This window comes from Aethalodelphis obliquidens, unplaced genomic scaffold (genome assembly GCF_003676395.1).
Source record: "Aethalodelphis obliquidens isolate GAN/ISIS:26980383/991018 unplaced genomic scaffold, ASM367639v1 scaffold1, whole genome shotgun sequence".
Classification (NCBI taxonomy): Eukaryota; Metazoa; Chordata; class Mammalia; order Artiodactyla; family Delphinidae; genus Aethalodelphis; species Aethalodelphis obliquidens.
This window is the reverse complement of record NW_020837945.1, coordinates 4,318,288-4,330,895: the sequence shown is the minus strand read 5'-3', so window position 1 is coordinate 4,330,895 and position 12,608 is coordinate 4,318,288. Positions and strand designations below refer to the sequence as shown.

Genomic DNA, 12,608 nt, shown 5'->3' with positions numbered 1-12,608 from the left:
TAGGACTTGCACCCCAGGGACCGTGCTCTTAGCCACGGCACACTATGGCCTCTCATAAACAGATCCAACGTGAAAAGTGAAAATCTGTTCTGTGACCGCAGAATTAGTAGTATGTGTAATAAATACACAGGCTTTTCAGTGAATGGCATTTCTAGAAAATATTCTCCAGAAGTAATTTTAAATCAACTTTAACATTGGGTGGCTGGTTAGCGAATGTGAGAAGGCTGTTGTTTCCAGATAATACATTATGTCTGACAACCTTAAATTGGGGCTAGTTCTCAAAAACTTTAAAAAAAAATACATAACTTTTCTGATTATAAAAATAATACGTGTACATTAAAGAAAACTGGATGATGTTGGGTTTTTTTTTTACTATTTTTATTGTATTTGTCTATATGTACAGATGGTCCTAGATTTATGGTGGTTTGACTTGAGATTTTTTGACTTTATGATGGTGTGAAAGCCATATGCATTCGGTAGAAAGCTGACTTTGAGGTGTGGATTTTGATCTTCGGCTGAGCTAGCAATCTGCCGTCGATGCTCTTGGGGTGCTGGGCACCAGCAGCCTCAGCTGCCACTCAGCCCCACGATCTCCAGGGTAAACAACCGATGACACGCTTAGAACCATTCTGTACCCAGACAGCCATTCTGTTTTTCACTTTCAATACAGTATTCAGTAAATTACAGGAGATATTCAACACCTTATTATAAAATAGGCTTTGTATCAGATGATTTCGCCCACCTGTAGGCTAATGTAAGTGTTCTAATGTAAGTGTTCTAATGTAAGTGTTATGAGCACTGTTAAGGTAGGCTGGGCTCAGCTAGGATATTCAGTAGGTCAGGTGTATTAAATGCGTTTTGACTTAATGATATTTTCAACTCATCATGGGTTTACTGGGCTGTAACCCCATCTTAAATCTAGGCAGACGTGTGTGTGTCTCATATATGGAAACATGTGTAAACTTGGGCGTTCCACTTGAAGAACAATACTAAAGTACTAAAATCCCTAGGTACCTAGCAGAGCTGGCGTTGGTTTTGTTTTTCTTTTCTAACCTAATTGCAATCATGTCACATGTGTTATTCTTTGACATACTTTTTTGACTGCCTTGTTCTTTTGATTTTTTGAAAGCGTCATTGAGATATAATTGGTATGAAATGAGCCATTTGTGTTATAGGGTACAATTTGGTAAGTTTTACATTAGGTGTGCAACCTAAAAAGACATCCCCACACACAAGATGATGAACATTTTCATCATGCCCCAGAGTTTCCTTGTACTTTTCTGTCCTTCCTGCCCCCCAGCCCTTGCTGCCTCCGACCCCAACCCCAGGTAGCCACTGATCTGCCTTCTGTCACTATAGATTACTTTTCACTTTTTAGAATATCATATGAATGGAATCATAGCACGCATTCCTTTTTGTCTGGCTTCTTCCACTCGCATAATTATTTTGAGATTGATTTCTTTTTTTCATTGTATCAGTAGTTCATTCATTTTTATGCTGAGCAATGCTCAGTTGCATAGATATATCATAATTGGCTTACCCCTTTCACCTGTTGAACTTTTGGGTTGTTTCCAGGTTTTATTGGCTATTATAAATAAAGCTGCTCTGAAAATTAGTGTAGAAGTCCTTGGACATAATTTTCATTTCTCCTGAGTAAACACCTAGGGGTGGAATGGCTGAGTCATAGGAGAGGGATAGGTGTCACTTCCTAAGAAATTGCCAGACTGTTTTTCAGACATGGCTGTGTCATTTCCGTTTCCACCAGCTGCGTATGAGAGTTTCAGTGCCTCCACATCCTCACCAACATTTGATATGGTCCCTCTTTTTCATTTTAACAGGTAGTTAGTTGTATCTTATTGGGGTTTAAATTTGCATTTCCCTAATGACTCATGGTCTCGAACGTCTTTTCATGTGCTTATGTGCCATTTACACATTTTCTCTGGTGAAGTGTCTTTTCACATTTTCTTGCCCATTTTTGTATTGAGTTGTTTTCTTATTTTTGAGTTTTCAGAGTTCTTTATATTCAGAATACAAATCCTTTATCAAAAATGTGACTCGCCAGGGGACACGGGTTCGTGCCTCGGTCCGGGAAGATCCCACGTGCCGCGGAGCGACTGCTGGGCCCGTGAGCCATGGCCGCTGAGCCTGCGCATCCGGAGCCTGTGCTCCACAACGGGAGAGGCCACAACAGTGAGAGGCCCGTGTACCGCAAAAAAAAAAAAATGTGACTCGCAAATATTTTCTCCCAGTCTTTTCAGTCTCTTAATATTGTCTTTGAAAGAGGACAGGTTCTTAATTTTGATGAAATAAAATTTATCAGTATTTTTCTTTTATACATTGTGCTTTTTGGTGTTAGAGCTAAGAAATGTTTTGCCTACCTCAATGACACAAAGATTTCCTCCTGTGTTTTTCCTAGACATTTTATAGTTTTAGAAATGTGTTATTTAGTTTCCAGATATTTAGGGATTTTCCAGCTATCTTAAATTTAGTTGTTGATGTCTAGTTCCACTGTTGCCAGAGAACACAGTATGAATTGAATCTTTTAAAGTTTATTGAAACTTGTAGTGTGGCCCAGGATATGCTCTATCTTGGTAAATGTCCTATGTGCTCTTGAAAACAATGTATATGCTGCTGTGTGGGTGGAGTATTCTGTAATTGTTAAATTGATAGAATCGTTCAGGTTGTCTATATCCTTACTTTCTGTCTCCTTGCTCTGTTATTGAGCAAAGGATGTTGAAATCTCTGACTATATTTGTGAAGTTGTCTGTTCCTCCTTTTGTACTTTACCATTCTTCTTTTACATATTTTGAAATTCTGTTGCTAGAGGCAGAAATGATGTCATATTTATGAATTGAACATTTTATCGTTATGAAATTACCATGTTTATCTGATAGTCTTCTGCTCTGGATCTACTCTGTCTGATATTAAAATAGCCACTCTGGGTTTCTTTTTATCAGCATTAGCACTATACATCTTTTTCCATCCTGTGACTTTTAACATAATGGAGTATTTACATTTAAAGTAGGCTTCTTGTAAGCAGCCTATAGTTTGGTCTTGCTTTTTATCTAGTTTGACAATCTCAGTGTTTCAACTGGGGTGTTTAGACCAGACTTGAGCAAACAGCAGGCAGCAGGCTAAATCTGGCGCGTAGCCTGCTTTTCTGTGGCCCGTGAACTAAGAATGCTTTTTACATTCTTAAAAGGTTGTTTAAAAAAATCAAAAGGAATATATGATAGAAATCATGTATGACCCAAAAAACCTAACATGTTAACATGGTCCTTTATGGAAAAAGTCCACAAACCCCTAGTGTAGAGTATTTATATTTAATGTGATGATTGATATGGTTTGGTTTAAGTCTGCAGTCTTGCTATGTGTTTTCTCTGTCTCATCTGTTCTTTCTTTCCCCTTTTTCTCTTTTTCTGCCTTTTTTTTGGCTGCATTGGGTCTTTGTTGCTGCATACAGGCTTTCTCTATATGCGGTGAGCAGGGGTTACTCTTCATTGAGGTGCGCAGGCTTCTCATTGCAGTGGCTTCTCTTGTTGCAGAGCATGGGCTCTAGGCACACGGGCTTCAGTAGTTGTGGCTCGTGGGCTCAGTAGTTGTGGCTCACGGGCTCTAGAGTGCAGGCTCAGTAGTTGTGGCACACGGGCCTAGTTGCTCCGCGGCATGTGAGATCTTCCCGTAGCTGGGCTCAAACCCATGTCCCCTGCATTGGCAGGTGGATTCTTAACCACAGCGCCCCCAGGGAAGCCCCTCTGCCTTCTTTTGAATTGAGCCTTTTTTTCCCCTTGTTTATTAGCTATGACTCTTTGCTATGTTATTTTAGTGGCTCTAGGGTTTGTAGTATCCACCTTTACCTTATCACATCTACCACTTCCTGTAGTAAAAGAACCTACACAGTGCACTTCCCTTTCTGCCCTCTGTCATTTGTGCAGTTATTGTCATACATATTACTTAGATGTGTGTTACAAACCACCCAATATATTGTTATTATTTTTGCTTTAATCAGTTATCTTTTTAAATATTTAAAGTTAGAAATGAAGATTTTACAATTGCCTACATAGTTACAATTTATAGTGTTCTTTTCTGTGTGTAGGTCCAGCGTTTCCACCTGATATCATTTTTCTTCCGCTGGAAGGGCTTCCTTTGGTTCATTTTATAGTGCAGCTCTATGGTGATGATTTCTTTCTTGTTTTCAGCTTTATTGAGATACAATTGACAAAAGTTATACATATTTAAGGTATACAACTTGATGTTTTGATATATGTGTACATTGTAAAATGATTACCACATTCAAGCTAATTAACATGTTCATCGCCTCACATAGTTAGTAGTTTCTTTCTTTCTTCCTTTTTTTTCTTGGTAGTGTTAAGAACACTTAAGATACACCCTCTTAGCAAATTTCATGTATACAGTATTGTTAACTATAATCACCATGCTGTACATCAGATCCCAGACTTAATCATCTTGCATAACTGCACCTTTGTGCCTTAACACCTCCCCACATTCCCACCCCCCAGCTCCTAGCAACCACCATTCTACTCTCTGAATCTATGAGTTTGACTTTTTTAGGTTTCACATGTAAGTGGATCATGCAGTATTTGTCATTCTGTGTCTGGCTAATTCCATTTAGCATAATGTCCTCCAGGCTCATCCATGTTACACAAATGGCAAGATATCCTTATTTTTTAAGACTGAATAATACTTCCTTATGCATATGTGTGTGTGTGTGTTTGTGCACGCACGTGTGTCTGCCTCTGATAAATTCTTTCTGCTCGTGTGTGTCTGAAAACATCTTTTTTATCTTCACTTTTGAAAAATATTTTTGCTTTGTATAGAATTCTAGGCTGCAGGGTTTCTCCCCCTGGTATTCTAAAGATGTTGCCCCACTATCTTGTGGCTTGTGTTATTTCCAACGTGAAATCTTCTGTAATCCTTTTCTTTGTTCCTTTGTACATAATATTTCCTTTTCTCTCTGCTTTAAAGATTTTTCTCTTTATCACCGGTTTTTAGCAATTCACTGGTGTATTCCTGTTTCTTATACTTGGGGTTCTTTGAGCCTCCTGGATCTGCGGGTTTATACTTTCTATCAAATTTGGAAAACTTTTGGTTACTGTTTCTTCAAATATTTTTTCTGTCTCCCATCCTCTCCTCTCATTTAGGTGGTCCCATCGTTTACTGATTTTCTATTTTTTTCAGTATTTTGCTCTTTGTTTGTTTCATTTCGATAGTTCCTACTGGTATGTTTTCAAGTTCACTTGTCTTTTTTCTGCAGTGTATCATCTGCTATTAACACCATTCAGTGTATTTTTCATCTCACGTAATGCAGTTTTTAATCTCTAGAAGCTTGATGTAGGTCTTTCTTTTTTATACAGTTTGTACGTCTCTGTTTAACATGTCTAATACTTCCTCTAGTTTCCTGAGTGGAATAGAGGTATAATAACCGTCTTCATAGCGTGTCTAATAATTCTGTCACCTGTGTCGCTTCTTGCTGCGTTTTAGCGGATTCGTTTCCCTGCTACGTCTTGTGTCTTCCTCTTTCCTTGCCTGTTGGTAATTTTGTGTTGGACGCCAGACATTGTGGATTTTACCTGGTCAGGCACTGAATATGTTTGTATTCTCTAAACTACTCTTGAGGTTTGCTCTGGGTCACAGCTAAGTTCCTTAGAAAGAGATTGATCCTTTTTAAGCTTTATCGGAGGCATCAGAGCAGTGTTTAGTCTGTGATGAATCTTTCCTATTACAGAGGAAAGACCCTTAGTACTCTAAGTACCCTGTGAATTGAGTGAGTTTTTCTGGGGTTTTGTTTGTTTTTTTCACTGTGGGAAACAGAGTGAACAGGAAATAATTGGCAATAGGCATTATTCTCAGCCCTGCGTGAACTCCAAGCACTGTTTCTTTTAATCCTTCCAAGTAGTTCTTTCACTGGCATTCATTCATTTTAAGGTCAGCACTCCGCTGGAGGCTCAGGGGAGGCCCTCTGGAGATGTGTGGCATTTCTCTGTGTAGCTGTCCCCTCTGCATCCCTCTCCGTGCAAACTCTAACAGCCTTTGCTTCTCTGGATTTCTGCCTCTGTCTCCCCAACTTGGGGAGACCACCATACTCCGCCAGTGTCACCCTTCTCTGTGCCACAACCCAGAAACTCTCTCAAGGCAGTAAGAAGGGCACCTTTGTGGCTCACACCATCTGTTTCTCATCGCTCAGGATTTACTGTCTCTCCTTGTTCAAGTTTTAATATCTTCAGAGTCTTTTTTTCATGTTTGTTTGTTTTTTCTATTTTAGTTGTTTCAGGTGGGAGGGTAGATCTGGTTCCTCTTCCATCTTGTCTAGAAGCAGAAGTGGCTTCAAGTGATTTTTCATTTCTTTGTGCTTTGCTCTATTAAGATATTGTCTTTGCCCTAAGCATGTTTCACTCTCATAATTGCATTTGTTAAAGCTTCTCTATTTACAAAGTAAATAAATCTTTGAAAAGACAAATGACCTACTGTGGAAAGACATTTGCAGCAAAAAAAAAAGTTTTTTACCATATAAACGCCTCTTACAAATCCATGAGAAAAAGATAGAAATGATAATAGATTTAGAAATGGCCAGTGAGTGTATTTTTCAAATGGTCCCCCAACTAGTAATCAAAGAATTGTAAACATTATGATCTTGGGTTGAGGACCATCATTCTTCCTTACAGATGCTGGTGCGAGAGTGGGAAGTGGCACCCCCATCCTGTGCTGGTGGGCATGTGTGCACAGTGGCTCAGCCTTTCCTGTGGGCCTGTTGTCAGCATATATCCAGATGCCTAAAAGTGAGCCTACGTTGAGCCACATTTTACTTTATTTATTCATTCTGAAACATAATAAGAATATGGGCAGAGATTTAGGTACAGTGTGTTTCATATTCAGTGTTTATAATGGTGGAAATATTGAAAACCACTTAAAGTCACAGATAGGGATTGATAAGCAAATGCGATACATCTATAGTTTGGCTTTTTGTGTAGTCATAAAAACAGCATTGTGGAAAATTAATATCAAAAATTAATATCATTGTGATATCAAAAGATTTTTATCACATGTAACGTGAACATACAGTGTATGAAACAGCATGCGTTACATGATCCCATCTTTGTTTAAAAAATTGATGCCTATGATTATACTCTATGAATATTGACGTTTCTGAGTGGTGAATTTATGAGTTTTTATTTCCTTATTTACTTATATTTTCAAACTTTCTATTGTACGTATGTACCGCCTTTGTAATAAGAAGAGTGGCGTGATTTTTTGTTATTTAAAATGTTTGTTAAATGCTATAGGCCAGGTATTGGCGAGCTTTTTCCACGAAGAGCCAGATAGTAAATATTTTAGGGTTTTAAGCCAGATGGTCTCTGTCGCAACTGTCCCACTCTGCTGTTTTAGCACAAAAATAACCATAGACAATACATAAGTGAATGAAAGTGGCTGTGTTCCAACAAAACTTGATTTTCAAAAGGACCTGGCAGGCTGCCGGTAGCTGAAGATGCTATAGGCACTTGGGTGTCTAGATTAACTGAAGGCCAGCATCCCTCTGTCCGTAGGTATTTGCAGGCTCTGTTCCTTGGATCAGAGGATCCACATTAACAAAATCCACATTTGTAACAAGAAAACGTAACCTCTTTGCAAACTATTTGAGTTTGTCTTTTCCCGCATTTTAAACCATACTTTTAACTATTATTCCATTGTTATTTTGACTTTTTCTTTCCTCAGTAAAAAAAAAAAAGATCTTACTTGGTAGGTCTTAGGATCTGGAGGCTTTACTTACAGGAAAATTAATGCTTAGCAATGTTCTTGTCTGGCACCTAGATATTCATTTCTGCAGTTAAATACAGGTAAATGGGTCATGAGGCCTTTTTCTTTTTCCAGGTAGAACTGGAGATGCCAAGCAAATTCTATACTTCTGAAAGGAGCAGATCAGGCTAGTGTAGACAAATGAAATACCGGCAATCCCCAACCTGCTTCAGGAAATCACTTCAACTTCCTTCTCCAGGAAGAACATTTTTCAAGAGTCAGTTTGCAAAAGTCACGGGATGAATTGCAGCCGTGCTTTTTCTTGGTTACCCGTTACGTCCTGAATCTGCTGTTGCACTCACGAACCACTCTTGATTCTGTGTCCTGTGTACACTGGAGATGTGACATAGGACAGGAGTGCAGTGGGGAAGGGTCTCCTGGGCCAGGCTTACCCAGCTGGTCTTGGAACCCATTAGGAATGTGGGTCAGGCTGAGGTGAGCATGTTACCTCCTGGGGAATCCACCGCGGAGCACGCACTCCGGTGGACTCCACAGGGGAGATCCGTGAGAGTCTGGCAGGTGCGGCTGAGTTTTCTGTTCTAGATGCTACTTCTCTTCCTACTTCCTTGTCCCGCTCTTCCTTCCTCATCTCCTCTGAGGAAGCACGACCACACAGCTCCTAACAGGCTCTGACTGACACACCCTCACCTGCACAGCGCTCCAGCCTTGCCAGCCTCCTCGAATCACCTGACGCCTCCGCGTGGGCCCTTCCGCACATTGCTCCCCACCGTGTGGGTCCCACACCTGCAGACCTTGAAACGTGCTGTCGTTCCAGCGCGAAGGGGACCGGACCCTCTGAAGGCACACGGCCACCGAGACCCCCCTCGGTGTGTGCTCAGACGCCTGGGCCCTTGGAACCTGGTGCCCGTGTGGCCTGACTGATAAAGCACAGGGTTATCTCTTTTGTCGTGTGATAGAGATGGACTGCTCGTTTCACAGCTGTGGATTTTCCCCCTTCTGTCTCCTCAGAAATCGCAGGTGCTCCAGTGTCTGAAATTTCTGGGCCTTTCTCGACAGAGGACATAGCCAGTAACTGCGTCCCTGCCCTGCCTCTGAGCGAGCCCATTTTGTGGATCGTGTCCTACACTCTCATGAGCGTGTGTGGAATCATCCTTCTTACCTTAATCATCCTGCTGCTACTTCCGTTCCGGTGCCGGCATCTACCCCCAGATCCCGAGGTCGTCAATGATGAGTCCTCTCTCGTCCGGCATCGCTGGAAATGAAGAGAGAAGCCTAAACTCTAGCAACCTTGAACTCAAGGATTATGACAATTCAAGGGGCAGCAGGCAGGGGTTATAAGGCAAGGTTTCTTCCTGTGTCCATTAGTCTTAAGTCTCTGTTCTGCTCCCAGATGCCTTCCAGATTCACTGTATTTTGATTCTTGATTTTAAAGCTTCCGCCTACTCTCCTACTTCCAAGGAAAATGATAATAAAAGACACCTCATTCATAATCAAAACAGAGTGAATTGGGCTTCAGGCTTTATGTAGCTGGTTATGCCAAACTATCTAGGTGTGCCACCCCCCCACCCCCCAAAAGAAAGAAAAGGAAAGAAAAGAAAACCAAGAGCCTTGCTTTTTTGGCTTGTTCTCTTCTCCCTCCTCTCTCTGGAGAAATAAGTGCATATAGTTTATAACTCTTCTTAGCTAATGGGAAGCTTTTTGTATTAATCACATTTAAGGGTATTTTGTACCAGGCTCAGCCTGCGTCAACGTGGTACAAGAAGGCTCACAGTATGACTGCAGAAGAAGTCTGGGGCCTGATGGTCTAACCATCCTGCCCCCTTCTGAGTTGGAAAAAGAGCAGCGGCCCCTTTTCTGGGTCTCTCTGTGCTCTGACCGGGAGCTGGACTCTACTAGGGAGAGATGAGCACTCAAGTCTTCACCAGCCTCTTCTGAAGACGGAAGGCCTTCGAGTGGGAAGGAAACCTACTCTTTGTACTCAATACTTCCATAGTATTGTGGGTATAAAAGTAAGAACTACCTCTGTTGAGACTTTTTCCCAGGGTCCTGTGCCTGATGGGGGTACAGGCAGCCTGGTTCCAGCCGCTGCCCTCACCTTAAGAATCCTCTTTCCAGCAGGCGAGACCTTATAGGTGCTGAACCACACGTCAACCTGGAGACGTTCTGTCACCAAGCTGGTTACCGTCACATAAGCTTACTCTTACTTAAAATGAACAAACACTGTATTAAGGAGAAAAACAAATTCTCTTTCACTAGCTTAATTGTTTCTTTTTCAAATTCTCCTCTGAAGGTAGGTTGCTGATTATCCTTTTGGGGAATAGAGAAATGGCTAAATACCCATACTCCTGACCAGCTCTCCGAGGAAGGAAGGCACAAGACATGCAGAAGATGCTAGGGAATTTCTACTTTTTCCTGTGCTTTGGAACCATGTGCTTCTCTTTGCAGGACTCCCTAGGCTCGAGCACACCCATCTGAAACAGCTTAACCAAGTCCGTCAACAGTTGACCTACATGCGTCTTCCCTTTGGCGTGTTCAGTCTTTGGTGATGAGTTGGGTGTGCAGTGGTATCCTTATTTGGGGAAATCCACACTTGCTGTCATTTATTTGAGGGCTTTGGCAAAAGAAAAGCAGATGACTTTAACGTGATGTCATTTGAAGAAGGGTTTAAAGCCAATATCCCTTCTGTCACAGGGTGCCAAGTTCAGGGTTCCCTTTGCATTGCTATTGGGATGGTTTGGATATATACTACAACCCCATGGGAAGGGCTAACTGGCTGGAGTGTTATGTGTGTTCAAAATAGGCTTCCTATGGATGTTTCAGCCACCTGCCCTGCACACTGTCTCCCCAGGTCACCTCCATATTGAAAAATAGGTGACCATGCCAAAGAGATGTGGAGCCACTTATACATCTCTTGGTGTCCTCACAGACCCTCTAGAAGCCACAAGAATCTGTGGGATTCTTGTGAAGAAGGTTTGAGTTGTGTCTTAGAACATGGACCTTCTGTGTTCTTCAAGATTCATTCAGGCATGGCCGTGGTGGGAACGATGCCCTCTTGAAATGGGATGATAGGAGATTCTGTTATCAGAAGCTCATTATCATTTCCACTCTCAGCTAGTTGAGAGGTAATAATTTCAAAATACATTTCAGAGATAGAAACCTCTGGAATTCCAATTCTCTTTTTGCCCTCTTGGCTTTTTCATGGGTTCCTATTTTGTGGGCCACTTTACCTAGGTGTGAAGGCAACAACCCTAGACAGTGCCTTCCCCTTGGTGTGAAAAATCCAAACCCCTGAAATAAAAGGAGGGAATTGCAAGTATGACCCTGTTAGTTTTGCTACTTATTTCCTCACTCAGGCATCTTCTGTTTCATTTTCCCGTGTTCTGTTTCCAAGCTGGGGACCATTTCTCTAGTTGTAGACTCGCAGGCACTGTTCCCAAAACACTTGATAAGAGCAAGTTAGATTTCAAGCTTGGGTATTTGAATGAAATTTGCTATAATGCTCTGTATTTCCTATCAAATTTCTCTACCTTTTCATCTGAGATGTCATTGGATGTGACATTTTAATGGAAATGCTTAAATTACAAAAGCATAACTTAGCAACAAGAATGAAATAGATAGTTGAAAGTAGGACATTCTCCTGGCATACCTTGCTGCTGAAAATTGGACTTTGAGTCAAACCCTGTTAGTGACACTCAACTCCTCCAGTTATGTAAATTGATACTTAGCTTGGCAAACCTTCAAGGAGGCTTGCTTTGAACAGGAAAGGGGGTAGCAGTCCTCTGGGGGTGTCATTTTTACCTCACAGCACACTGTGGAAGGTTATGGAAGATGGTCCTCTCCAGAAAGACGAAAATTAGCCTTAGGTTTTTGTCAAAATCTTGTCAACTCTCTGATGGGACATGGATGTTTCTACATGAACAATGTTTTGTTTTTGTTTCTGTTTTTAATAGGCTGATGCTTTATAGTCTTGATAATTTATTCAGAAGCCTGAAGTGAAATCCTGTCTTCAGAAACTGAAACTTGATGAAAAATAGTAATGGATGGGGATTCATTCATTCTTTTCCTCTGGAAAAGAACAAGTGATTGGTGTCTGATCACTATGGCATTTACCATGGTGAACAATTCTGTATTTCTCATGAACCAAAAAAACAAGTACCTGGCATTAAAGAAACAGATTCCTTGTGTGTGACAACAAGGAAGGTCTCCCTGAACGCAGTCCACTCCCAAACTTCTGTAAGGATTTTTTTTTTTACCTGATTCTGTGTAACGCAGATGTTGAGGTCAGAGATGAATTTGGGGTCAATTACATTTCAAAACTATGAAAGTAACTCACAGTAATGCAGCATTAACAACTCCACAGAGCTTTGGGTAGTAGATTTTGCAAAGCAGTTTTGATTTGGGGATTCTGTCATCTCCTTTAAGAGGAGAGGAAGGATTATTTCTTTATTTAATAGGTTCTCCTCTCAAATGGAAATTGGTTAAATCCCTCTTACCAAGTCCCCACCAGTGGAGTTGCCAGGCATGGTTCAGTTCCAAGTTCTGGCCTAGGGCCACTTGATGTCATTGGAAATAAATCACTGCCCGACAGCCTGTTCCATAAACAACAATAATTGAGTTTCATAGACTTTATCCTTATTAGTAGAAACCAAATAATTGAGTGGAATTCCAGTGCATTTTTCTCTTGCACAAACTTACTAGAATTTATTACAGAACTGTTCAGAGGGAAAACTTGCCACTGAGTTTGTGTTTTTTTTTTTCTTTTTTAGGAAAAACAGCTAAACACCATAAAATGTAAAATTATGGGCTTTGCCAAGAGGGATACCAGATTTCTAGTG

The 12,608-nt window shown here is 41.0% G+C and overlaps 1 protein-coding gene across 1 annotated transcript in view; it reads left to right on the top strand.

Moving 5' to 3' along the window:
- The window catches only part of BACE2 (beta-secretase 2), an 86,616-nt gene extending 77,347 nt beyond the window's left edge, over nucleotides 1-9,269 (top strand). Inside the window, exon 9 of the mRNA XM_027093251.1 lies at nucleotides 8,782-9,269. Within this exon, the coding sequence (XP_026949052.1) occupies nucleotides 8,782-9,035 (254 nt within the window). The 3' untranslated portion in view covers nucleotides 9,036-9,269. The remainder of the gene's footprint in view (nucleotides 1-8,781) is intronic.
- Nucleotides 9,270-12,608: the final 3,339 nt, after the last annotated feature.